This window comes from Anguilla anguilla, chromosome 14 (assembly GCF_013347855.1).
Source record: "Anguilla anguilla isolate fAngAng1 chromosome 14, fAngAng1.pri, whole genome shotgun sequence".
In the NCBI taxonomy this organism is placed as follows: domain Eukaryota; kingdom Metazoa; phylum Chordata; class Actinopteri; order Anguilliformes; family Anguillidae; genus Anguilla; species Anguilla anguilla.
The window spans coordinates 39,273,716-39,299,852 of NC_049214.1; the positions used below are offsets into that span (position 1 = coordinate 39,273,716).

The 26,137-nt window shown below is 49.8% G+C and overlaps 1 protein-coding gene across 8 annotated transcripts in view; it reads right to left on the reverse strand.

The window, feature by feature from the left end:
* The window catches only part of LOC118212937 (regulator of G-protein signaling 3-like), a 121,782-nt gene that overhangs the window by 33,113 nt on the left and 62,532 nt on the right, over positions 1–26,137 (reverse strand). For 7 of the 8 annotated variants that reach the window (XM_035391475.1, XM_035391473.1, XM_035391474.1 and 4 more), the window contains one exon: positions 3,956–4,828. In XM_035391475.1, the coding sequence (XP_035247366.1) occupies positions 3,956–4,828 (873 nt within the window). Of the gene's footprint in view, positions 1–3,955; positions 4,829–17,224; positions 17,405–26,137 lie in introns of those variants that run through there. The other variant, XM_035391479.1, reaches the window with a different exon arrangement.

The following is a 26,137-nucleotide window of genomic DNA, read 5'->3' on the forward strand; positions in this document are numbered from 1 at the left end:
TGGGGGTAAAACTGGGGGGTAACACTGGCCCGATGACACGCACGGTATCCAAGAGTCGGAAAAAGGGCACGCGTTTACCGAGCATGCTTTTCACCAAGGGGGGTGAAAAGCATGCCGGGTAAGCAGCGAGCGTACCTGTGGTGCAATCCATAGGGTGGTCGATTATTGAACCATCTACACCACCCCCCCCCCCCCCCGCACCTGAATGGTAGGGGGTTTGATTCAATTTACAAATTACACACACTGTCCATTTATACAACTGGCATACTGATATAGCGCCTTGCTACAAGGGTGCAGTAGCAATGATGCACCTGGGAATCGAACCTGCAACCTCGCATTGCAAGCCCCGTTCCCAGACCATTATGTGACCCTGCAGCCCCTTGTGAATCCCCCTCACGTCACCGTCTCAGCTTTGAAGTGACACGGCCAGCTTCTCTGCGACCTTTTATACATGTTTCTGGAGTTATTTACCAAAAATGCCTCTGTATTGCTTTGTAGAACTGTGTCTGTCAAATTCGTGAATTTTCATGTAATACGTATGAGATGTTCTTTGTGCATTGAAGCGGTCTGAGGTCGTGGTTTTTATTTATTTATTTTTTTTTAAGAAAATTTCCTCCAGAATCTTTGTGTGGTCCTGTCATTGTGCCTTGATAAGTGTCAAAACAAATACCAAAATCTGGACAACAAGAACGGGCAATTAGAATGATGTGCTCGGTACTCAATGCAAACCAAGCCCGATCCAGTTCCATTAGCTAGCAATTAGAATGATGTGTTACACACACACAAAGAATGTTTACGAAACGAAAGGTTACTTTTTTACTTTTTGGCAAAGAAAACCGGCGGAAATGGAAAAATAAATCTGCTTTTCTGTCCGTTGCAGGTACAGAAATAGTCTTATCTAAGCATTGTTAAATAAATGATATTTACATAGGCCCTAATGTGGCATTATATACAATTAAAATCATTTTCCGCTGCTGCTCCAGACCACTTGTAGGAAAAATGCCCCTAACGAGCGGAGTGGAGATTACACGATGACGTGGGCTCGGCAGAACCAATGGCGTGGAAGCGCCGAAGGAGAGGAGCTGTGTGCCCGAGAGGGTATTTATGTAACTGACTGTGCGCACCCCCTGGCTCTGTGACAGGTACACCGAGCCACTGACAGGCTTAAAGAGCCTATGAGGGGTTCAGAGTGTGGTGTGGTGGGGGAGGCGGTCTTTAAACAGAGATGAAAGCTTCCTCTGTGACTCTTTCCACATTACCGTGGAGACGGTGGGTGATTTATGAGGTCACAGAGGCGGGGGGTGGTGGGGTGTTTAAAAGACGGAAACGCGCAGCAGCGTAAAGCGGCAGCGATGACGGCGGGCGGAGGGGCAGCGAAAGAAGGCCCCGGAAATCTGCCAAGGCCAACACCGCCGGGCGGGAGCTTCGCATTCCTTCCACCGAGAAACGCGTCACCGCCATTTAAGGGCCACGAAATGGCCACCATCATCCCCAGCTCAGCCCCCCCCCCCCACCCACCCGCCATCTCCTGAGAGGGACCGGGGGGTGGTGGGGAGGGGACCTGGGTACGCTGCCACACCCCCCCTCCCCTCGCTCACTCGCTCGATGGACGCGGGAGCTTTCATTAGGGCCGCCATCGTCCCCAGCTCAGCCCCCCCCCCACCCGCCATCTTCTGAGAGGGACCGGGGGGGGGTGGGGAGGGGACCTGGGTACGCTGCCCCCCCCCCCCCCCCCCGCGGGAGCTTTCATTAAAGGCCACCTGCTACTCTCCTCCGATGAACAGGACCTCACCTTCCAACTATTACCTAATTAGGCCGACTGTACTGGAGGCTGCTGTTACTACTGGGTTAGTCGTGAAGGGGGGGGGGGGTTGGGGGGATTTGTGTTTAAGGCAGAATATCAGGGAAGGTTTTTTAAATGTATTGGTGGGTGCTTTGTTAGGGTCGATCACATGCTTCTGCTGGCTTTTATTTACTCATTGAGTGGATATTTGTGCAGCTGCTCGCCCTGTAGAAGATGAAAGCTGGGAAAGAGAGGGAGAGAGAGAGAGGAGGGAACAAGAGAGAGAGCGAGAGAGAGACAGAGAGAGAGAGGGAGACTGAGGGTAAGAGATAAGAAGAAAGAAAGAAGAAGAGAAAGAATATGAGAGGAAAAAGAGAAAGAGACACACAGAGAAATAAAGAGAAAGAGAGTGAGAGACTACAAAAACTTCAAAGGAAACCACAAAATTAATACTGGATATCTGTGGGCACATGCTCAGGACAGAGAGGGTTTTTAGCTTAATCAGGATTGGTCAGAACTATGCAGAGTGCTGCCTCATTTCTGCTCCCTACTGTGACTGTGTGCTGGAAGAGGACAACAGAGGTACACAGCACCCCTTAGTGGAGAAGTCAGTGTACTGCACCTCAAACATTCAAACAAACATCACAGGAGCTCCAGGAATAGGGTTGCCAGGTCTGCGGTTTTCACGCCAAACTGGGTTACTTCTTAGACTTAGCCACGGGGATAGAAAATGAATTGCTGTGGCTTGCTGTTCGCAAACGGGGAGGCCGCAGAGAAGGGGAGTTGTCTTTGGCTGTCTGCTGGGCTGAGGAGAACGCTAGTATAATGACCCCCCCCCCACCCCGGCCAGCCATCCTGAAACCCCCCAAACCCCACCAACCCCCACCCCCTCCAGTGTGCCACCATAGGACCCCCTGAGCCCCCAACCCCACCCTCCCCCTCGCCCCCGCCCACCACCCCCTCCAGTGTGCCACCATAGCGAACCCCAACCCCCCAACCCCCAACCCCCCTGACCCCCCATTTCCCCAGTCCACCACCATGAAATGTATAACATACAGTATGTACAATTACTGGATATAATTTATTACTTCATAAAGTCAAGGGAATTTTTATGTGTGTAAGTTCTTATGTTAAGCCAAAAATCTGCATATGTGACTAAACTTTCCAATAACAGCCAATATAAACTGTATCTTTAAAATGAACAAAAATCTATTACATCTGGAGTCATGATGAAGGAGATAAAGTTAAATCTCAGATTTTATATTAGTGCAGATGGCTTTCTGACAACATGCATTACAGACATAATGGACATACAGGCCAGAGTATAAATGTTATTGGCACTTCAGTACTGAGACCATCTCTGTCTGGCTCAGATGTATCGCTGATCTAGGAACAGTGGTTGTGCTTGTGCACAGTGGTGTATCTGCAGTACCTCTGCCGTCCAGCAGGGAGCAGCACTGATATGTGAACAGTAACAGCGACAGAAATGCAATATTTCATGATCTCCACATTGGGTACAGCTACAATATTCTGTCAAGTTGTTCCAGCCCATCCGACTATACAAAAATAATATGATGTGATTGGCTTGCAAGAAAAAAAAAAGCTTTGCAGCGTGCTTGTAAAAGTTGCAGACTGTAAAGACCTGTGAAGTGTAATTGTGTGCCCCACGATTCTTCAGAAATATTCCTTGATTCGCCATTAGATGGCGTCTGTTAGCCACAGTCTAATAGCCTAGAAAAGCTCTTGTGTTTGTGTATGTGTGTTTATGCAGGAGAGTTTCTGTGTGCATGTCCGAATGTGTGTGCTGAAAGGGAGTTTTTGCACGGACATGTTTTACTCAGAAACAGACTGGGACACTGACCTAGCCCTCTCTTCCAGGACAGCAGTAACAGGACGGGACGGGGGTGCGCACAGCGAGAAAAGATGTACAGACGAGGTACAGACAGGCTACAGATGGGGATACAGAAAGGGGCACAGACAGGCTACAGACATGGGTACAGACAGGGGCACAGACAGGCTACAGATGGGGGTACAGACAGAGGCACAGACAGGCTACAGACGGGGGTATGGGGGACACACAGGGCACAAACAGGCTACAGTTCGGGGAACAGACAGGCTACAGACATGGGCACAGACAGGCTACAGACGGTAAGTGCGGGGGGCAGAACTGACCTTCCTGCCGGAGAGCAGCATGCAGAGCTGGTGCATGGAGCCTCCGTTCTTGGTCAGCTCCTTCTTGAGGGTGCGGGGCGAGGGCAGGGACCAGCCGGTCTTGGGGGCGGCGCCGGCGTCCAGCCGGTCGATGGCGTTGTCCGAGGCGAAGCAGGGCGGGCGGGGCTCCTGCAGCAGGCTGCCCTCGCTGTGCGTGCGCCGCCGCAGCGAGTTCTGCACCCGCAGCCCGCCCCCGTGCCGCTCGCACGCCGCCGCCGCCGCCGCCCCCGCCATCCCCGCTGTGCCCCGCCGCTGGCTGCCGCTCCGCTCCAGGTAGTTGTCGTCGCTGTCCTCCTCTTCCTCGTCCTCGTCTTCCTCCTCGTCGTCGTCCTCGTCTTCGTCGTCGTCCTCATCGTCTTCCTCGTAGTCTTCGTCGGTGGGCGCGGAGGAGAGGGCGTCGGCGCTGAAGGAGCGGTCCAGGCGGAGCTCGGGGATGACGAAGGACGAGGAGGAGGAGGAGGGCGGGGCCCCGGCGTCCTCCGCCGCCTCCGAGCCATTGTCCTCGTCCGTCTGCCGCCTCTCTTCCTCCTCCTCCTCTTCCTCCTCCGGTTCCTCTTCCTCGCCCTCCTCCTTCGCCTCCTTCTCCTCCTCCTCCTCTTCCTCTTTCTCCTTCCAGGAGTCCGGCCCCCCCTCCACGCTCCTGCAGTCCTCACCCTCGGTGGAGGGCGGTGGGGTGGGCGGGGTCTTGAGCTCCTCCTCCATGGGGGTGAGGGCCTCGGGTGGGGGGCTGTCCATCAGGGGGGGCTCAGAGGGGCTGCAGGGGGGGCGGTCCTCCCCCGTCGTAATGTGGTGCACCCCTGGGTCACACTGCTCGTCAGCTTTAGGCTCCAGCATCTGAGAACACACACCAGACACACACGAGATACACGTGAGAACACACACCAGACACACATGAGATACACGTGAGAACACACACCAGACACACATGAGATACACGTGAGAACACACACCAAACACACACCAGACACACGAGACACACGAGGACACACACCAGACACACAAGAGACACACGTGAGAACACACACCAGACACACATGAGAACACACACCAAACACACACCAGACACACATGAGACACACGAGGACACACACCAGACACACAAGAGACACAGACACACAAACACACACAATACAGTAAAAACCACACCTGGGAGACACAGTACGCTATACTGAAATATTCCTATTCAGTATAGAGCCCTTTAGCTCACAAACATACTCCACATTACATTGCTCTACAAAGCCGACATTATGGCCTTTATTCAATCAACTTTCGTCTAACATAGAGCCATAAGCCATAGCACATAATTCCAATAATAAAGATGTGAAATGAGACTGCTGTCTTTTCCCCATTTCTCAGTCCGATTCTCAGCCCTGATGCTGGTGGTGGTAGGGTCCGCTGGTTTTAACCGCGCCTCATCATTACAGCAGCTAATTACACAATTAACTCACCTTTCCTGGATCGGAACTGATTGCTGAATTAAAGGTGAACAAATGAAACAGGCCCTGTGGTCCTCTAGGACCTGCACTGAGAACACCTGCACTATATATGCAATGAATAACGATGATGGTAATCACGATGCCACTGATTATTGTTATTCTTATTTCTTATTTGGCAGGGTACGTCACAGGCAGCTTCATAACTACCTTCAGCTCTAACGCACGCGAGCCCAATCTACAATCTGTAAATGGCGTTAATTCCCCTAATCCGGGCACAGTTAAGAACGAAAAACAACGTCGCAGAACGAGGCAGCGCAGCTCAGCTCCTCTCCCGCTAGCTCCCGCTAGCTCCCGCGGAGCAGAAAACGATCTCTCAAACAGACAGGGTCGAGCGCTAACAAAGACCGACAGACAGGGCCGTTCATCTCAGCTCAACACGCCGGAGAACAGGGCTTTCACCTTGAACGCTCAGAGAGGGTCGTTAGAGAGGCAGAGCACGATGAACGACCTTCAGGAAACGGCCAAACCGAACACAGACGTTTACTGTATCAAAACATAAAATACTTATTGATATATAGAAGGATGTACATGTGGGAGCATGAACGAGACTGATGGTTACTGATAAGACTGCTTAACACAAATGAATAATATTACGAACATCTATAAATGGCATAGTATCACATGATAAGCTAAACTCACTGCCAGACGCCATGATTCATTTTCACAGTAGTGACTTCAGAGAGGTCACTGGTCATTCACAGTGGTAAGACTTCATTTTTTTCAGTTCATGCAAAAAAAAAAGAAAAAAAAGATCTGCACCAATAAAGATGCAACTTAATATCCAAAGAGAGTGGGATATCTAAAGAAAGTGGGATATTTAAAGAGAGTGGGGTATCCAGAGGGAGTGGGATATCCAGAGGTGATTTCAAAGAGTGATGGAAAGGAGACTACAGAGGAGATAGCAAAGGTTTCATCTACTGTGTCAGAGGTCATTCACAGTGGAAGGACTTCATTTCGTTCAGCTCATGCAAAATACAAACATCGGATCTACACCAAGAGAAATAAATTACAAAACATTCGCTGGTAAAAACCACAGAAAACTGTAGTCCCGTTTCCTAAAACCTGATTAAATGAACACTGGGATTGTTTGACCCACCTTTTGACCCACCTTTAATGGAGCCACTTAGGACATTGGGTTGAGATGAGCGTTGAGCCACATCAGAGCTAACCTCAGGAGAACTCTGGAGACACGCAGGACAGCGAGCGCCTGACCCAGAGCCTCAGATAGTGTGAAGGCCTCTTTGTTGTTGCGTTAGCATCAGCACAGCTCTGGAGTCACCAGTCAGCTGCTGTGGATTCACACAGACCGGCCATTATCAAACCCCTCAGACAGCTCGATACAGAACCTCAGGGCCATTATCAAACCCCTCAGACAGCTCGATACAGAACCTCAGGGCCATTATCAAACCCCTCAGACAGCTCGATACAGAACCTCAGGGCCATTATCAAACCCCTCAGACAGCTCGATACAGAACCTCAGGGCCATTATCAAACCCCTCAGACAGCTCGATACAGAACCTCAGGGCCATTATCAAACCCCTCAGACAGCTCGATACAGAACCTCAGGGCCATTATCAACCCCTCAGACAGCTCGATACAGAACCTCAGGGCCATTATCAAACCCCTCAGACAGCTCGATACAGAACCTCAGGGCCATTATCAAACCCCTCAGACAGCTCGATACAGAACCTCAGGGCCATTATCAAACCCCTCAGACAGCTCGATACAGTACCTCAGGGCCATTATCAAACCCCTCAGACAGCTCGATACAGAGTTTGGTTTGCTCAGGGAGGGATATAGCATTTCACACGTACCCCAGGGGTCCCCCTCCACCCCTTTTACCCACCCGTGTTCGGGACACGCTCCGTCACCCAGTACCGTGCGAGCTCAACGCCCCGCTCAGCAAGGGGATGTCACTGAGCCCCCCCCCCCCCCCCCCCCCCCCCCCAGGCCCAGTGTGGAACCGGCACCCTGAGGGTTTCAGGTACGAATTTATGGAGGGGCGCTACTGTCGCCTGCATGGACTATGCACTGAACATGACTTAAGTAACAATACCTAGCTGATTAAATATCAAACAAAAAGGGAAAACTTTTCCTGAAGTGGAAAAGGATCTTCATTTTTGGATATAATAAACATTTTATTTAACAAATGTATTCATTTATTTGATAAAACACCTCAGAAACGGCAGGACCCAGTTCTCTTTTTGGAAAATGCCCGCCGCTGGCCGTCCCCAGGGAGAGAGAGAGAAGGAATATGTGTTCAGACGCAGACCTGTCATTTAGAGAGGGTCATGGTACACAGCACAGTATGGTTACCATGATAACGTGTGGTGGGGAAAAAAAAAAATCATAATCTGATTTCATTATGTACGAAACTGAGATATACAAAATGAATATGAAAAGTATTTTCATTCAATTATTAGCCTTTATTTTTGTGTGTGTGTGTGTGTGTGTATGTGCATGAGTGTGTGGCATGTGCGTGTGGGATGTGTGACATGTGTAGTGTGTGTGTGTGTGCGTATGTGTGAGTGCGTGTGTGTGTACGTGTGTGTGTGTGTTTGTGTGTGTGTATGTGCATGAGTGTGTGGCATGTGCGTGTGGGATGTGTGACATGTGTAGTGTGTGTGTGTATGTGTGAGTGCGTGTGAGTGCGTGTGCGTGTGCGTTTGTGTGTGTTTGTGTGTGCGCGTGCACGAGTGTGCGGTGTGGTGTGTGTGTGCAAGTGCGTGTGTGTGTGTGAGTGTGTGCGATTGTGTGTACGTGAGTGTGGTGTGTGTGAGTGTGTGTGTGTGTGTGTGAGAGTGTGTGCGATTGTGTGTACGTGAGTGTGGTGTGTGATGTGTTTGCGCGTGTTTGTGCGTGCATATGAAAAATCATAAATCCAAAGAGAAAACATGATTTTCTTTAGAAACAACATTTCCTGCTGTGGTTTCTTTAAAGGGATTTTTTTTTAAAATCTACATCTCAAAAACGGCACAATACCATGAAAACATTTTACGCTGACTTAATTTTGGGATGCGATCGCACTGTGAAAAATCTCACACCGTCACATCATTATTTCAGAGTAATAACACAAAAGGGCACGTGCTTGAAAATGTTCTTCTCACATTCTATCCTGTTATTTTGGCCAGCGCTCAACGCGAGCGTCGACTCCGGTCCCAATGTTTCCTGTTTGCGGAATCAGAGAGCGGGTTCACTTCAACTCCACTGCGTTTGGTACGCGTCCAGGCGCTTCGACGAGTCGACCGAACGCATATTCTACTAAATCGCACGCTTTCTGAGTCAACCGGGACGAGGGAGACCAAGCACAAAATGTAAACAGAAGCAGATGCCCGGCTGCAGGGATCACTGACACTGAGAGGCCATTTAAAGGGAAGTACTGTATACAGAGCACTCCAGCCTCCTCCCCCCGCGACTGGTCACTGATATCACAAGAAACAGAGGGAGAGAGAGAGAGTGAGGGAGAGAGAGACAGAGAGAAACGGGGGGAGGGATCGAGGGGGAGAGAGATCGAGAGAGAGTGTTTCAGAGGTAGATAGAGGAAAAACAAAGAGATGGAAATAGAGGGAGAGGGAGAAAGAAAGAAACAGGGAGGGAAGGAAAGGGAGAGAGCAAGAGAGAGAAAGAAAGGGAGAGATAGTGAGAATAAAAGTGTGTGTGTGTGTGTGTGAGAGAGAGAGAGAGAGAGAGAGAGAGAGAGAGAGAGAGAGAAGAGCATAGAAGGAGGGAGAGAAAGACGCAGCTCGTCTCCTGAGCTAAAAACCAGTGCAAACCAGCAGAGATTATGGTGGTATAATAATATACCAATAATAGCCCAAACCCCGTCAGTACAGAGGGAAAATATCACATCACAACTGTCTCCATTGGCCAATTCAGATGGGTCTACAACTGGCAAAGACAATAGGCATATTAATCACTTTAAAAAGTGACCCATTAAAATACTTCCATCAGGAATGCACCATATGAAATTGCATTATGGGACTACTCTTTCATGATTTTTTAAATTTAGCAGATGCTATTGTCCAAAGCAGCTCACAAGTCCACTGTAGCAGACAACAGAAAGTAAAATTAAAAAGGGTATCTATTTGCACCGTGCAGAGAGAAGACAGGAAGTAAAATCAGTTGGGCAGTAAACTTTTTGAAAAGTTGGACAGACACGGCTGGCACAAAAGTGAGTTAAATGAAACGCTCGGCGCACACAGATAAAAGCTGGAGACACAGCGCTCCAGGGTTTAATCAATACTGCAGTAAAGACAGCGTCCTGCATCTCCGCCTGCCGTTGCCAGGACACTACGAAGTGATTGAACAACAATTTGGAAAATAAGGTGAACAGACCTTCACCTGCGCACAAACACGCAAGCGCGCACACACATACGGGCGCAAACACACACGCGTGCGCATACAGACGTGTGTTCACATGCACACGGATGCACATACATGTGCACGCGCACATGTGCATGCATACAGGCACAGGCACAAGCACGCACACGTGTGCACACAACACACGTGCATGTGCATGCATGAACAAACGCATGCACCCTCGCACACGCACATGCACACACACACACACACACAGTACCACTTTTTTCTTTCAGCAATAAAAGAACGATGATGTCTATACGAAATGAACATGCCTATTTTCAGTCTCCGATCTTTTATTTAGTGCAAGATCAAGCCTTGAAGGGCGGAAGGAAAGTTGTGCTGAATTATTCAGTTAAAGAACCGTATAAAGACTTAGACGTGTACTTAAAATGTCTTCCTGCATTAATATCCCAGCACAACGAGAGAACGAACGCAGTGACCCGCCCCCCCCTCCCCCCACCATCCGTCGAAAAAGAAACGGAGCGTTCTCTCCTGCGAGCCGCAGCTGAACTCAGTTTAAAAATGAACCAGGCTAGGGAGCGCGCTCAGCTAGCTGTCACGCGGTCCCAGGGAGAGCACGGACGCTAGGCCGTGGCGTTTAACGTGGTTTGTTTCGTCCAGGACGTTTACAGCACAACATCGGCTGTGGCTGGGCCTAAAGGATACACACAGTATGACGATATTCACGTATGATGCACATATGATGACATAGGGGGGGCCCCCTGGTGTCCTGGCTAAATTCCCAACCACTAATCATCCTCTGATTTAACTGGCTATAAAAAAAAATGTTTGCTCCCTCTCCAACCTTAGCTAATGTGCGGTGAGCGTTCTGGCGCAAAATGGCTGCCGTGCATCACCCAGGTGGGTGCTACACATTGGTGGTGGGTGAGGTGAGTTCCCACACATCACTGCAACGCACTCTGGAAAAGTGCTATACAAATGCAATGATTCATTCATTCATTCACACAGTTAAATGTCTTGCATGGGTTGCAGACTCTGTTGTGGCAGTGTGACATTGTGAGATTTGTGAATTTGCTTGTTAAGAAGCATTTTAGAGACATTTAAGTAATTTCCCTCTTGAATTGAGCAAATCTGAACAACAGGGCTGTTCTGCGTTGAAAACTGCCTTTGCTTGAGTCAACCAATCATCATTCACCTGCTAATTTAATATCCCAGCTCCTCTGCCAGTGAGGACCGCCCACTTGCAATGGCCACAAAGCAGGGCGTCAGCTGTTCAGTTTAACAGAGTAAATTTAAAAACAAATCTTTACACTGACCTACGGATCCAGCGGTCCAAAATCTGAGCTCAGCAAAAAAAAAAAAAAAGTGCTTGTTTGCTCAGGGCATTTCTCCACAAGCAATTTTCTTAATGAAATGGAATACGACACTGGATTTGGCTCCAAGTACTAAAACCGGGCGCAGTTCCATCTATCTGAGACTCGACTGCAAACGTCGAGCCTGTAAGTGTCAGTGTTTTACCAGGGACACTTGGAACAAGTATTATGTTTTTGGACATATGAACACAATCAAATGTTCACCAGTCACTAAAACAAATTAAAATTGATTGTGAATCTAAAAAGGAATGCTTGCATTAGGGGCATTGACAGTAGAGATTAATCATTACTTCTCACTCTATGGTGAATGGAGCATCAATGGAGGATATTAATAATCAGCGCTCACTCTATGGTGAATGGAGCATTAATGGAGGACATTAATAAATAGCGCGCACTCTATGGTGAATGGAGCATCAATGGAGGATATTGATCATTAGCGCGCACTCTATGGTGAATGGAGCATCGATGGAGGACACAAATCATTAGCATGGAGGACATAAATCATTAGCGCTAACTGCACTGTGAATGGGGCATCGGTGGAGGATTTTAATCATTAATGCTTTCTACACGGTAAACAGACCAGAGGGACACTGATGTGTGCCACACAGCCACGAGCGACAACGACAACAGGGTGACAGGGGCCCCAACCGCAGTTTCGCATCGATCCGTAACCGTGGGCAACGGGCCGGGCGGGCAGCGATAAGAGACGGACGGGAAACGGTCTGACCGAAAGGAGTTCCGGAACGGCAATTACCGTGACACGGATAACGAGCTCGCTCGACCTGTCCACCTGTCCCCCTCTCTCTCTATCGCTCCGTCACTCCCCGCGTATCTCTCTTACAGCGCAGTCATTCCTCCTCCCTCCCTTTCTCTCTCTCTCTCTCTCTCTCTCTCTCTCAGGCAATTTACCGTTTCTTTCCTCACTCCCTCTGTCTTCCCCCAGAAATACACTGAGCTACACGCGCACGAACACGGACACACACACGCCAGTCAGGTAACAGGCACATAATGTGTCTGGCAAACGAGCACGGAATACTGTTCTCTGACCGCGACAGAATCTTTTGGTGCGAGACTATTTGCGGAACGTTCTCGCCATGACGCCACAACCCAATAGCCAAAATGAAATCTAACTGCGACTAACTGATAATGCTAAAGGATTCCTGAATCCATTAGAGTGCAACTGTGCGTTCCACGCCTCTCATTCCGTGCCATAGAGACACAGGGACACAGCGCACAGTGCAATGTATGGAATTTCCAAGAGATGTCCCAAGAGTGACATCACTGTAGCATGGGATTGTGGGGATTTTCCAAAACAGAGCCATCTCTGTTTTAAAAGCAAGAATGTCTTGTCCATTAAATGCTCTATGTGAAAGGCACAGAACACTGGACGGACGAGACATTATTGCTTTTATTCTCTCTCTCCCCTCCTCCTCCTCCTCCTCATCCTCCTCCTCGTCCCAGAGCCGAGCAGTCCTGCGGCAGGCCGGGGGGGGGGGGGGGGGGGGGGGGGGGGAACTCTGGCACACGCGTGAGTCTGACATTCTGGCAAAGTCTGCCGAACCACAAACCACGGCAGCAAACCAGCCAGGTCACCGTGGATACCGCGCCACTATACTGCACTGGTGAGCTCTACGGTGAGGGTTAGTCTACCAACTGAGGCCTTCCCACTCTCTCTCTGGCAAACTCCATGGTTGATCATCCATCATTCAGAATACATCTATGGTTGATCATCCATCATTCAGAATACATCTATGGTTGATCATCCATCATTCAGAATACATCTATGATTGATCATCCATCATTCAGAATACATCTATGGTTGATCGTCCATCACTTGGAAAGACTCCCAGCTACAGATTCGATCCAGAGAAAAATGGAGAAATCACTGTCCTCCAAACAAGTCTTTTCAACAGGACGTGTCAGTTGCTAACCCCAAAAAAACCTAGGAGACATTTGATTGAAGTTCACATTTCTGAAAGGGATTATCAAAGAAAACTACAAGGCTACATATTGTCTCATTACATGTCACTCTGTGTAAAAGCATCTGCTATATGAATATAGTGTTATGTAATGTGAGGTAATATTTTATGTTAAGTTATATGTTAAGTACAGGCGGGCAGCAGTGAATTAGTGAAAAGTAGCTACAGTCCCACACGAATCAGGAATGAGTTATTTATTAATGTATCACGTGGAGTTGTTAGCATGTGGAACAACTTGCCAGGTCGTTTAGTAGAGGCAGAACCCCCTGGGTTCCTCAAGACCAGCATGACATCAGGAAAAATGGACCAAACTTCCCCCAAACACCCCCCCATCAAACATGTTCACATTCCTAAATTATGATCTTCTGATTGCTGAGGCTTCTGCTGCTGGGACGCCATGTTAGTGAGCTGCTAAAATCTACCATCGCACAGATGCTGCGAATCGCAAGGGTGGCAGATGCAGCTCTAGCGAATCACGCGGCAGGATTTAAGGACGAATCACGTGGCAGTTTTAAAGGACGAATCACGCGGCAGGATTTAAGGACAAATCACGCGACAGGATTTAAGGAAAATCACGCAACAGGATTTAAGGACAAATCCCACAGCAGGATTTAAGGACAAATCCCACAGCAGGATTTAAGGACAAATCCCACAGCAGGATTTAAGGACAAATCCCACAGCAGGATTTAAGGACAAATCCCACAGCAGGACTTAAGGACAAATCCCACAGCAGGACTTAAGGAGCTCCTGCTTCTCCTTCACACCTGAGAGCGCTCATCAGAGCAGCGCCTGGGAAAGCCGTGATTGGCGGCTGATTGACGCGGTTTGAGAGCGGACGCGCCGAAAGGAAACAGGTGCATCTCGCAAAAGTTACGAGCGCCGTGAATCACCGCTTACCGCCACAGAGCTCGCCTTCTGTCTCCCTCAGACAAAATGGTCACCACTGCACACGCTCACAGCCTCTCTGCCTCTCCCACACACACACACACACACACGCACACACACGGCTGCCTACGCACTGGTGCACCCCGCGGACTTACCCCGCGTTCGCACCCCGTGTACCTGCGCACTACCCACAAGCCAGGCGCACCTGTGCAGTCCACAGGCGAACGCGCTACACTTCGCTAGTCTATAATAAAACAGGATTTCATGACACACTGTGACTCATTGGAGACTGTGTGAAACCAGCCTTGAGGCGATCGCTACATAGAGTTTAATCTCCCCCCCCTCCTCCCCCCCCCCCCCGCAGGGAGAGGGATGCAAAGGATCCGTCACAACTCACAGACTAATGTGCCGACGGTACAGGCAGTCAGACAAGGGGAGGATAAGTTTGCCATGTATGGAATTGAATCCTCCTGACTGTAAAAGTTAAATAGAAAATTCCAGAAAATACACGCCACGCAACACCAATCAACTGACGAGAATAAAATTTTATAAAAGGGCAAAAACCAGAACTCTCCTGATGTAACAGGAAGAGAAAGAGTGAGGATTAAGTAAAGTAGAAAGAAAGGATTTGAATTTGAAGTATTTGAAGAACAAGGGTGAACAGCGAACGGTTTTATATACATGCAGAGTTTTAGTCCTGAACCACTACACAAATCAAATCAAATCAGATTTATTTATAAATACAACCCAAGTTGACCAAAGTGCTGTACGGGCAGGTAAAATCACAGAGTAAGAACAAATCACAGAATAAAAACAGAAACATATAAAATCACAGAATAAAAACAGAAACAAGCCCCTTCTGAACAGTAATCAAAACTAATCAAAACACCAATGAGCCGTGTGTGTGTTAGAGAGAGAGAGAGAGAGAGAGAGAGAGAGAGTGTGTGTATGTGGTGTGTGTGTGTATGTGGTGCGCGCGCGTGTGTGTGTGCGTGTTAGTGTTTGCATGTCTGCGTGTGCGTGTGTGTGTGTGTGTGAGCCATCACAGTCCACTTCACTCCACCCTGGACAGAACATTAATAATCTACACGCTCTGCACCTTCCGGAGGACAAGCGGCCATTAACCCCCCCCCCCCCCCTCGATCACCCCCCCCCCACCCCGCAGCGAGCCTGTCTCCTTTGTTTACACTTGGCCTTGTAAGGAGGTCACACACAAGCCTCCCTGCGGCTGACTTATCACCAGCACAGGCAGCAGCGCAGGGCTATCCAGATGTGCTGCGCTGAGAAGACCCTTTATTTCAGCTGCGAGTCCGTCGCATGCGGGGTTTCTGGGACCCAGCGGTGGTCTGGCGGCTCTGACGACACCGCTGGTCCCCGCTGCCGGCAAAAACGCCATTATCTGATGAGGGAGTGAGTGAGCGAGTGAAAGAACGAATGCGTGAGCATCGGAGACTGAGGTGTTTGAGCAAGAGAGTTCGAAAATGAGGGTGTGAAAGAGTGAGTTTCTACCAAGCGTTTCTTCCTGTCGGTGTGACTACACCGACGGTCCATATAAGCACTGTTGTCAAAAACGCCATTGAGGCAAGGAGACCCTGATTGGATTACGGAGTGAGTGAGTGAGTGAAAGAATGGACGAGTGACCGAATGAACAAGAGTAGGAATGAGGAAGAGAGTTTTAGAACGAGCGAGCGAACGAGTTTCTAGCGAGGCGCTTCCTCCAGTCGCATCTAAAAACAGAAGCACAGCATATCGGAGCTGTCTAACTCGGGCACGTTCCTCATTAGCTAACTACATCTCCCAGAATTCTCCATTCTCTCACAGCTGGATGACCATGGATTCTTACAAACACAATGGGGCCTCATTCACAAAAACTTTTCTTAAATTATTCTCGCTTTTGTTCTTTAAAATGTTCCTATGAAAAAAAAACAATATGGGATTCATGACGTGTGCAGACCTTTGTTTTAATACATATCCCAGGTGTATGAGATGATGAATTCTGAAGGTTTCTAAATTTTATGCGCAATCCTGTTCATGTGATTAGCAAAAGGAAACAGCCACAAACAAATCCAGATAAGAAAAAAATAATGAACGCCGAAATGTTCTTTGAAATGTTTTTACACGCGGTTAACGATCAAATGTGATCGAACGCATTTGTGAATGAGGCCCAATGTTCCAATGTTCTACATCCTCTAAGTTCTAGTGCTTTGTGTTGTTCCGAGTTCCTGACTACATCCCCTAATGCTCTAGCGTCCAGTGACCTAATGTGGGACTCTGTCTTCGTCAGACAGAGCCAAGTAGGTTTTAAGTGCTTCTGGTAAGTCTCCCCACGCTCACTCACAAAACTGCGTCTCTGTCAGCACTCACGCCGACACCCCAGGCCGTGGGTCTGGAAGACGGATGAACCGCGGAGCTTCGTTCGCGCGCGCGAAGCGTCGGGAAATCAGCGAGGCTAAAAGAGCCCGGACAGACGGGGTACAGCATCATGACAACTGCCGCGAGTTCCGCCACGAATGTCGCAATTTACTCATTCTGCTTAATCAGAGCAGAATCGCTCTCAAAATAGAACGTAATCCCGAAATAAAAGCGCGACAGAACAAACCAATCTGTTAAATGAAGAGAGATATTTTTTTTGTCAAGGGTGTATTCAGAATTTGAAAGATAAGGACTGGGGGGGAAAAAAACTCACTAATTAACATCGAGATAAATTACAAAGCGACGCGAGCTGAATTGCAGAAGCGCCGTAACGATGTTAGTCTCCATTAACACCCCAACAGAAAAGCGCTACGGGTAGCATCTCTAAACGCCCAGCAGGAGTGCAGCACCTCTCCTCTGCGACTCCCAGCACACTGAATAACAGTCTTACCGGCTCCAGGAGAGGAGACGCTCGGATGCACCAAGAACACACACTCCCAAACTTTCACCTAAACACTATCCATTTGATCATTTTTACCTGTGCTACTGAGTAGACCATAACAAGCCACACACACACACACACACACACACAGAGCCACACACACACACAGACACAGACACACAGCCACACACACACACACAGAGCCACACACACACACACAGAGCCACACACACGCACACAGACACACATACCCACACACACACAGACACACACACACAGACACACACACACACACACACACACACACACACCTGCTGTACCTTGGACACGGGCATCCGGACGGTAGGCTGCCAGTCCGCGCAGCTTTGTGTGCGGAGGGGGGGAGAAGACGCAGACGAGGTTTCGCGCGAGGTCGCTGAGCGGGAAGAGCGGATTTCAGTCTCTGTAGCGCTGTACGGAAGTCCCCCGCTCTCCTCCCTCTCCGCTCTCCTCCCTCTCTCTGTCTCTCTCTCTCTCTCTCGCCCTCGCTCCTGTATAGGCAGTAGCCCCGCCCCTTTGGGGTTATAAAGCGTGCGCTGGCGTGTGACAGACGAAGTTGGGTGGGGGGGGGGGGAGGGGGGTGCAGCATGGGACATGTGCACGATGATCCGAACGTCATCTCCACCCCATGTTATTTTTAGACCAGACAAAACCACAAATTTTTCTTAAAAACGGAAGAAACAGAAAGCCATTCACCACACAGGAAATCATTCAGGATAAGTTACTTCTCCTTTTTTTTTTTCTGCCGACGAACTGTCTCTCCCTTCCCACCTCCTGGAGTAGTAGAAAACGGTGTGCGATGGGGGGGGGGGGGGGGGGGTCTTGTGTGAGAGCTGATGAACGCAGTCACCCGCTGAGTGGATTTTCACAGGGGGCGGCGTCTGCGTTCAGCTGCGATAAGAGCGCGTTCACAGGGACCGGCGTCTGCGTTCAGCTGCGATAAGAGCGTGTTCACAGAGAGCAGCATCTGCGTTCAGCTGCGATAAGAGTGTGTTCACAGGGAGTGGCGTCTGCGTTCAGCTGCAATAAGAGCGCGTTCACAGGGACCAGCGTCTGCGTTCAGCTGCGATAAGAGCGCGTTCACAGCAGCGCCTGCGTTCAGCTGCGATAAGAGCGTATTCACAGGGAGCGGCGTCTGCGTTCAGCTGCGATAAGAGCGCGTTCACAGGGAGCGGCGTCTGCGTTCAGCTGGGATAAGAGCGCATTCACAGGGAGCGGCGTCTGCGTTCAGCTGCGATAAGAGCGCGTTCACAGAGAGCAGCATCTGCGTTCAGCTGCGATAAGAGTGTGTTCACAGGGAGTGGCGTCTGCGTTCAGCTGCAATAAGAGCGCGTTCACAGGGACCAGCGTCTGCGTTCAGCTGCGATAAGAGTGCGTTCACAGCAGCGCCTGCGTTCAGCTGCGATAAGAGCGCGTTCACAGGGAGCGGCGTCTGCGCTCAGCTGCGTCCGCAGCAGTAAGCGGGCATTCAAGGTCACAGAGAACACGCTAATGAAAAAACATAAACGAGTCCCCGGCCGACGCCATGGCTGTTGGGGGCTCTGCTGACGAAGTCGTTTAATTCAGGTCATTTTCAGCTTAACCAGGACTGTCAGCTCTACAGCACTCCGGCGATTGGTCCTTCGAGCAGAGCTGAAACGAACCAATCAGCTCGTCCCCTGGGCGCAGTCACGCCTCGTCTGAACTCTCATAAACAGCTGCACGTCAGCGCATTATCATCGGAAATGAATTCCATTAGACGTCTATTTAAAACGCATTTCTTGCTTCTTTTTTTATATCAGCGTCGCGGCACCTGCAGGTTTGTCTGTTACTAGAACAACGGAACAACGTTTAAGGAACGACCTGCGAGAGCACACACCGACACAGGTAGACACACACACAGCACACCAGGGCGGGAAACTAACTTTTTCGTCGACTGGCCGCAGTGGCATCCCAAAATTCACCATCCGATTTCACCGTTTTATCAGACGGATATGTAGAATAGAACATGACCTCCATGTGATGGGCGGTTACCTGTCAAAGTGGCCGGTAGGGCAGACGAACCTGCATACCAGCCACAGATTAAAATTCGCCAGCGCGGGTCAATTTCCCACCGTGACGTACCCTCGTACGCAAAGGCGCGTGTTCCTGCGCGCTAAATGAATAGCGCCCCTTGTTTCCTGCCCGATCGACCTCCTTCCCCCGCGGGACACACTGGAGCCGTACGTCAACAACCCCCCCAAACCCCCCCCAAACCCCCCCCCACCCAAACACGAATTCACTCCGACGCTTCAGAGAAGCATCCAGCGGTGATGGAAAGCTATTTATCCAACGCTTCCGTTCGATCCCGCTCTCTCCCCCGCGCAAGAGAGCGTCGTGTCTTGGACACGTCGGTTGTGAGCTTCTGCCTGGACGTCGCCGATTGGCTGCCCGGGAGGCGTCGCCTTGGAACCGGGACTCTCCATTGGCCAGTGACGGGAATCTTAAGAGGGGGCTTATTTTTAGCGCCCTGCGCGCAGAGAGGGGTCATCGAAGCCCACCTCAAGGCACTTCCTGTCGGCTCCCCGGGACGGTCGAGAAAGCTCCAACCCGCCACTGCCGCCGTGCTTACTCTGTCTGATCCCTGCGGCGAGGATCGACAGAATGACAGAGAGGCTAGGCGCCTCTTCGTGTTCACGGTTCAAACACCATTGACCTTCAGATGGGCTCTCAATAAACATCGATTCATCACAGGGAAGCACAAGCTCGCCCCGGTTGCTGGCTCTACTCCTCTCTCAGCAGAACATGATTCAATCGCTATCTAAGCTGGATTACTCCGTAGCTCCTCCTGACATCAAAAAAATCAATGACCAGTTAAGCCACCGGTCGCCAGCGGCAACGGCAGGGTATGAACGTCCATTGAGAGCAAGCGTACATCTCGGTCAGGTGGTCCACCTCCAACGCTGACGGGAAGGCTAGACCACAAAGCCGTTTTATGAGTCGTGTGTTTTGGTGGGGCAGCCGAAGGGACCTTTGAAAACAACCCCAGGCAGAACCGCGTAGGATGGGGCTCAACCCCAGGCTCACCCGCGTAGGATGGGGCTCAACCCCAGGCTCACCCGCGTAGGATGGGGCTCAACCCCAGCCTCACCCGCGTAGGATGGGGCTACCCCTCTGCAACTGGATTGCTCATTTTGGACCTCATTCAGGAAACATGCGTACGATCACATTCGATCATAAACTGTGTAAGAACGTTTCCAAGAACATTTCGGCAGTTTTTTTTTTCTTACCTGTATTTGTTCATGGCTGTTTCCTTATGCTAATCACATGAACAGGACTGCGCGTAAAATTCACAAAGTCAGCATTCATCATCTCATACACCTGGTACATACACAAAAACGAAGGTCTACCCATAAGTAATGAATCCGTCATTGGTTTTTTGTAGGAGCATTTTGAGGAACAAAAGTAAGAATAATTTAGGAAAAGCTTTGTGAATGAGGTCCATTCATTGATATTTCTTCCCACTGGGGGTTTTTATTTTCTTTTTTTTTGCTGCTGTTTGAGTGTTTTTTTCTTCTCTTCTCCACACAACCCAAAATGGGCCACATTTTAAATGTCACAGCTGTGACGAAGTGTGCTCCAATAACTTCGCAATGGAAGCTTTTTTAACCCTCGCCCCGCCTCCCCCCATCAACACCGGCACCAACGAGACCCCCCCCTCTAAAACAATCCATGTTTCTGCAACAGAGGCTATCAATAATTTAAAAAGGAAACGAGACTTAACCTGTTTTCCGTGCACGAGCGGCCTCCCCGTCATGAAAGCGCTTTACGCTTTTATTACGTCCAAGGGAAGCCGGAGCAAAAACAACATGCATCAAAGAGACACCGTTAAACTTTCGAAGCCGGCCCGGGGGGTATCGATCCATAAAACGTGATGAATTCTCACGTCAGGGCGCACGCAGCGGTTCGACTGATCTATCGGGGTGCTTCTGAGGTAATTAAGGTAATCGATTCTCCTGAAAATCGCAGATTCTTTTCTTTTTTTTTTTGTGTCCCGCCTCTCAAAAGTCACGCGGTTCCTCGGGGGGGGGGGGGGGGTGGTAGCGGGGGGCGATGGGCCGTCGGTCGCTCCGCCAAGCCGGCTCTCCCCGTGATGGGCGCCTCCTTTTTCCTCTTCCACTTGTGACTAAGCGGCCGATGACACACCAAGGCCATATTGTGGCGAAAATGCCCAAAATAGGGCCTCCAAACTAAACTCTTTCTTTCTGCTTATAAAAAAACCCAAAAATGCTAAATAGATTCAGCACATGAACCATGTTCTGCGCGGGCAGCATTGCTGACACTGAACTTCATGTGCTTTGGTAACGTGGACCTGGAGTGGACAGGAAGAGTACAGCTAAGCCTGGGGCTAAAGAGTTAGCGAGCAGTACTACTGTACAGCTTAGTCTGATGCTAAAGGGTTAGCAAGCAGCACCACTATACAGCTAAGCCTGAGGCTAAAGGGTTAGCAAGCAGCACCACTATACAGCTAAGCCTGAGGCTAAAGGGTTAGCAAGCAGCACCACTATACAGCTAAGCCTGAGGCTAAAGGGTTAGCAAGCAGCACCACTATACAGCTAAGCCTGAGGCTAAAGGGTTAGCAAGCAGCACCACTATACAGCTAAGCCTGAGGCTAAAGAGTTAGCGAGCAGCACTACTGTACAGCTAAGCTAACACTAAAGAGTTAGCGAGCAGCACTACTGTACAGCTAAGCTAACACTAAAGAGTTAGCCAGCAGCACCACTGTACAGCTAAGCCTAATGCTAAAGAGTTAGCGAGCAGCACTACTTAAGTTCAGCTGAGAGAGAGAATCTCGCACAAAATTTTTATTTTTAATTTTTTTGGTGAACTTTGGCTTATAAAGTGTCATTATAATACCTCCATAATCTCTCCCAAGGCTAGGCTTTATTTAATTTCCTTTTCAAGTTTTAATTCTGCCCTGAGAGAGATTAAAATGCGAACACCTGCACGCTCGCCAATTTTAAGCCTGTAAGCTCTGCTCTGCTCCCTCTCTCCATCTACCCCCTCCGCCTTCTCTCGCCCTCTGTCACAGGGGCAGAAAGCCAAACAAGAGCCTGTCTGTGGCACCGTGTGGGCGTGAGAGAGGAGCCGCGATCCAGAGGGATTCACACCCTCTCCAATCTGGCGCGCCGCGCTGCGGAGTGGAAATCAAAGAGGCATCGGGGGGGTGCAGGGGGGGTTGGGTGTAATGACCTAAAACACAACCCCCATCACTGGCCTGGAAAGGTGCCAACAGAAAGGGGAAGCAAATTACAAAAGACAGGCTAGTAACCAGGATGGTATAACCAGAACCTCTTCGCGTAGCTGATACCGGTCACCTGTCACCTTCACCACTGTGAATCAGCATCGTTTCTACTGCAGTTTCTCATTTTTAATCGATGTACGGACCCAAAACCTCACCCCACCAAATTCAAAACGCATCATGTTCACATTGAACAACTCAGGATTCATTCACTTAGGAGTCATTCACTCAGTATTCATTAACTCTGGATCCATTCACTTAGGAGTCATTCACTCAGGATTCATTAACTCAGGAATCGTTTGAATAATGAGGAAGCAGCCATAGGGGACACTGCACAATAACCATGTAGGTTTTGAGGTGGGAGGGCTCCCTTAATTAAACCTACACTGCACACAGAAACACCGCCCCCCTCCCCCCGATTCTGTACACCAGGCCTGAGGCATCAGGCCCCCCCGAGACGAACCAGAGCTTCCTGGAGCGAGAGACAGAGCAGCGCAGAGAAGCTGCAGATAAGGTTAGCGCTCCAGCTGTGACCGGCACTAACGACTGAGGGGGGAGGTTCGCGGCCCCCGGCCTCCTCCCTTTATGATGTTCCAGGAGCTTTCCCGAGGGGACCCGAGCGGATTTTAATCACGCGGTAAAAACAAGAGCCGCTAGCACAACACATATCACGGGTTGAAGCTGCGGGGGCTCCAGACGCTGTTTTTAATCTCCCGCTCACGACCCGGACCGACCCGGACCGACCCGGACCGACCCGGCCCGACCGCGCGGGCGTTAGCCTCCGTGCGTCACGCGTCTTTTCTCGCCGCCCGTCCGACGCCCTCCGGACGAGGGGGAGCGTTTTAATGGCGCGTCGAACCCCAGATAGAAGGCCACGGGACGGTAACGCTGACGCGTGACGTGCTAGCGCTAGCAGGGGGGTAGGGGAGGGGGGCGTTCCGGACGGGACAGACAGGCCAAAAGCACTTCAGCCCCCCACCACCACCCCCCCCCACTCCTGCAGGCATAGGACAGCTCACACGGTTGAGATGGGGGGGGGGGCAGGCAGAACAGAGTCCAAGCAGCAGGTTCTCATGTCCCTCTCAGACACGCGTACCCAGGTTACCGTGAGGAGTCGAGGCGCCAGCGTGCTGTAGCGGATGAGCAGCTGGGGGCGGTTCCACCAATAAACAAGCCCCTGTAACTAACAGCGAGCCGTCGGCTATCAGGGAACGCACTCGAGAGATAAGAAAGCACTCAGTCTGTCAGCACTGATCAAACTCCTGCTTGTTCCGAGGATGCGGAATAGCATGGGGGCCTCAAACAGGGCTCAAACAGAAAGGCCTCAAACAGAGCCTCAAACAGAGGGGCCACAAACAGGGCTCAAACAGAGGGGCCTCAAACAGAAAGGCCTCAAACAGAGTCTCAAACAGAGGGGCCTCAAACAGGGCTCCAACAGAGGGGTCTCAAACAGAAAGGCCTCAAACAGAGCCTCAAACAGAGGGGCCACAAACAGGGCTCCAACAGAGGGGTCTCAAACAGAAAGGCCTCAAACAGAGGGGCCTCAAACAGAGCCTCAAACAGAGGGGCCTCAAACAGAGGGGTAGAGTGTGTGTAAACAGGTTTCGATCCTCTGAGCACCTTCTCCACACTTCCCAGCTGACACAAAACGTTCTCACAATGCCTCTGAAATGTTGTGTCGATGTTCTAACGTAGCTATCGCATGGTAGCAACATTGTGAGAACGTTTTGTGTTAGCAGGGTCGAAGGTTTCCCCAAGTGCCTTTGGATGGATGGCTCCTTCCAGCCCCACTGCCTCCGAGAAAGAGTCCGCAGAATGAGCAGGCATCCCGCAAAAAAACGAAATTTAACCAGGGCTCAATGCGAATGATGAATGACTAATTGGGCTGATTATAATCCAGTTGGCGCTAACTCCTTTACAATACCCATTTAATTAACAAGAGGCATTAAGGCGATGGCTAATCGAAGCTCACGCTACGCTACACAAACCGTCGCAATTACCTCCAGACCCATTCAACACCATCATGGCTATTATGTGCTTGCCAAAGGGCATCATCAGTGGACAAAAATGCCTTTCCTCGTTAGCCATCGGCCGACTGGCTGAGAGAATTGAGCTTGATTATCATCAGCCATTGGCTAATTTGTCTGGGAAAATCTATGAGCTGAGGAAAAGGCTTTGGTTTCGGTCCACATTTGCATCCCGATTCCAAGATGACAGAGGGCAGGGGTCTTGTCCCTAGCCCCGCCCACTCTGGATAAGCCCACTTGTTCAGAGAACTACGTATACAAAACATTTACACTTCAGGACATTTTACTGAAAACTACTACCGGCTAATGCTCACCTAGGAAAACTGATAAAACGTCAACAGTTGATTCTATTGCTGTTGTCTCTCAACATGAGGACCAAATAAGTGTCAATGCCAGTAAAGCAAGCCATTACAAGGCTGAATAATCAGAGTAAATCAATCAGAGGCATGGCTGAAAATTGGGTGTGTCAAAATCAACTGTCTGGTACATTGTTAGGAAGCAAGAATGCACTGGTGCTCAGCAATAGCAATTGACCTGGTAGACTATGGAAGACCACTTCAGTGGATAACTGAAGAATACATTCAATTGTAAATAAAGAAAAAAAAGAAAACATTTTCAACTATCTAACAGACCAAGAACACTCCCCAGGATGTAAACGTTATTGTGTCAAAGACACATACCATAAAGGGAAGACTACACCAGCATAACCTCGGTTTTATGGACATACGAAATGAGTATTAACCTGTAAGTGATGGAAAGAGGATAGTATGCACAGAATATGCAAGAAGTTCACGATACACAAAAAGCTGCTATGGGTGCTTCCGAGACCGATGAGAGTCAGAAGGTAACTATGACCTGGACCTTCGTCAGACAGGCACTGAAATCCCAGTCTGCTGGCATTTAATGACGCTAAAATGGCCGACCCTGTACATTGACTAGCTTTGACTGACCTTTTGTCCAAAACCTTCTGAATGGCCTCGAGGAACATGTTTCTCAGAAGTGGGGCTGCCGTTTTCTGGGGTTCCTGCTCATTATGCGTCTATTATAACTGCACGGAATGAAGCGCGGCGGGACTCAGTGGGACTGAGCAAAGCTGACGCGCAGGGTTTTCCGTACCAGACTCTGTGTAGCCACAGCTGTTTCCACTCAACTGCCTGCGAAAACTTACCAAAAACGCTCAATATATGAGACTACGCGAGTGAGCGTGTGTGTTTGTGTTGGTGTATGTGTGTGAGTGCGTGTGTGCTTTCATACGGTTGCGGGTGCATGCATATGTGTGTGTGTGTGTGCGTGTGTGTGTGTGTGTGTGTGACTGTGTGAATGTGTGTGAGTTTGAGTGTGGGTGTGTGTGTGTGTGCGAGTGTATGTGAGTTTGAGTGTGGGTGTGTGTGTGTGTGTGTGTGTGTGCGAGTGTATGTGAGTTTGAGTGTGGGTGTGTGTGTGTGTGTGTGTGAATGTGGGAATGTGTGTTTGTTTGAGTGTGGGTGTGTGTGTGTGTGTGAGTTTGAGTGTGTGTGTGTGTGTGTGTATGTGTGTATATTATTACAGTAATACAGCGAGTCACAGGATCAGTAGTGCCACAGTAGGCCCTAAAAAACAGCCAACATGTCCTCCGTGCGAAACCTTTCAACCCGAAACCTCGCAGCTGAACAAATGAGGAGCTATCTTCATTCATCACAGTCCGCTCTCTCCTGGTTTACCAAGGACAATCCAGTAACTGACCCTGCTACCTCCGGGGGGAGCCAACAAGACAATCTCAGCTCTGCTCAGCACCTAACAAAGCCGAAATTCGGGAAACAGCTCTCCACCCGAGGACAGGGCAGGTGTTCGACAGCAACTCCAAAAGAGACTCAGAGACAGTCACAGAAATGGAGAGCTTAGTTAATACTGAACTTTATCATTACATT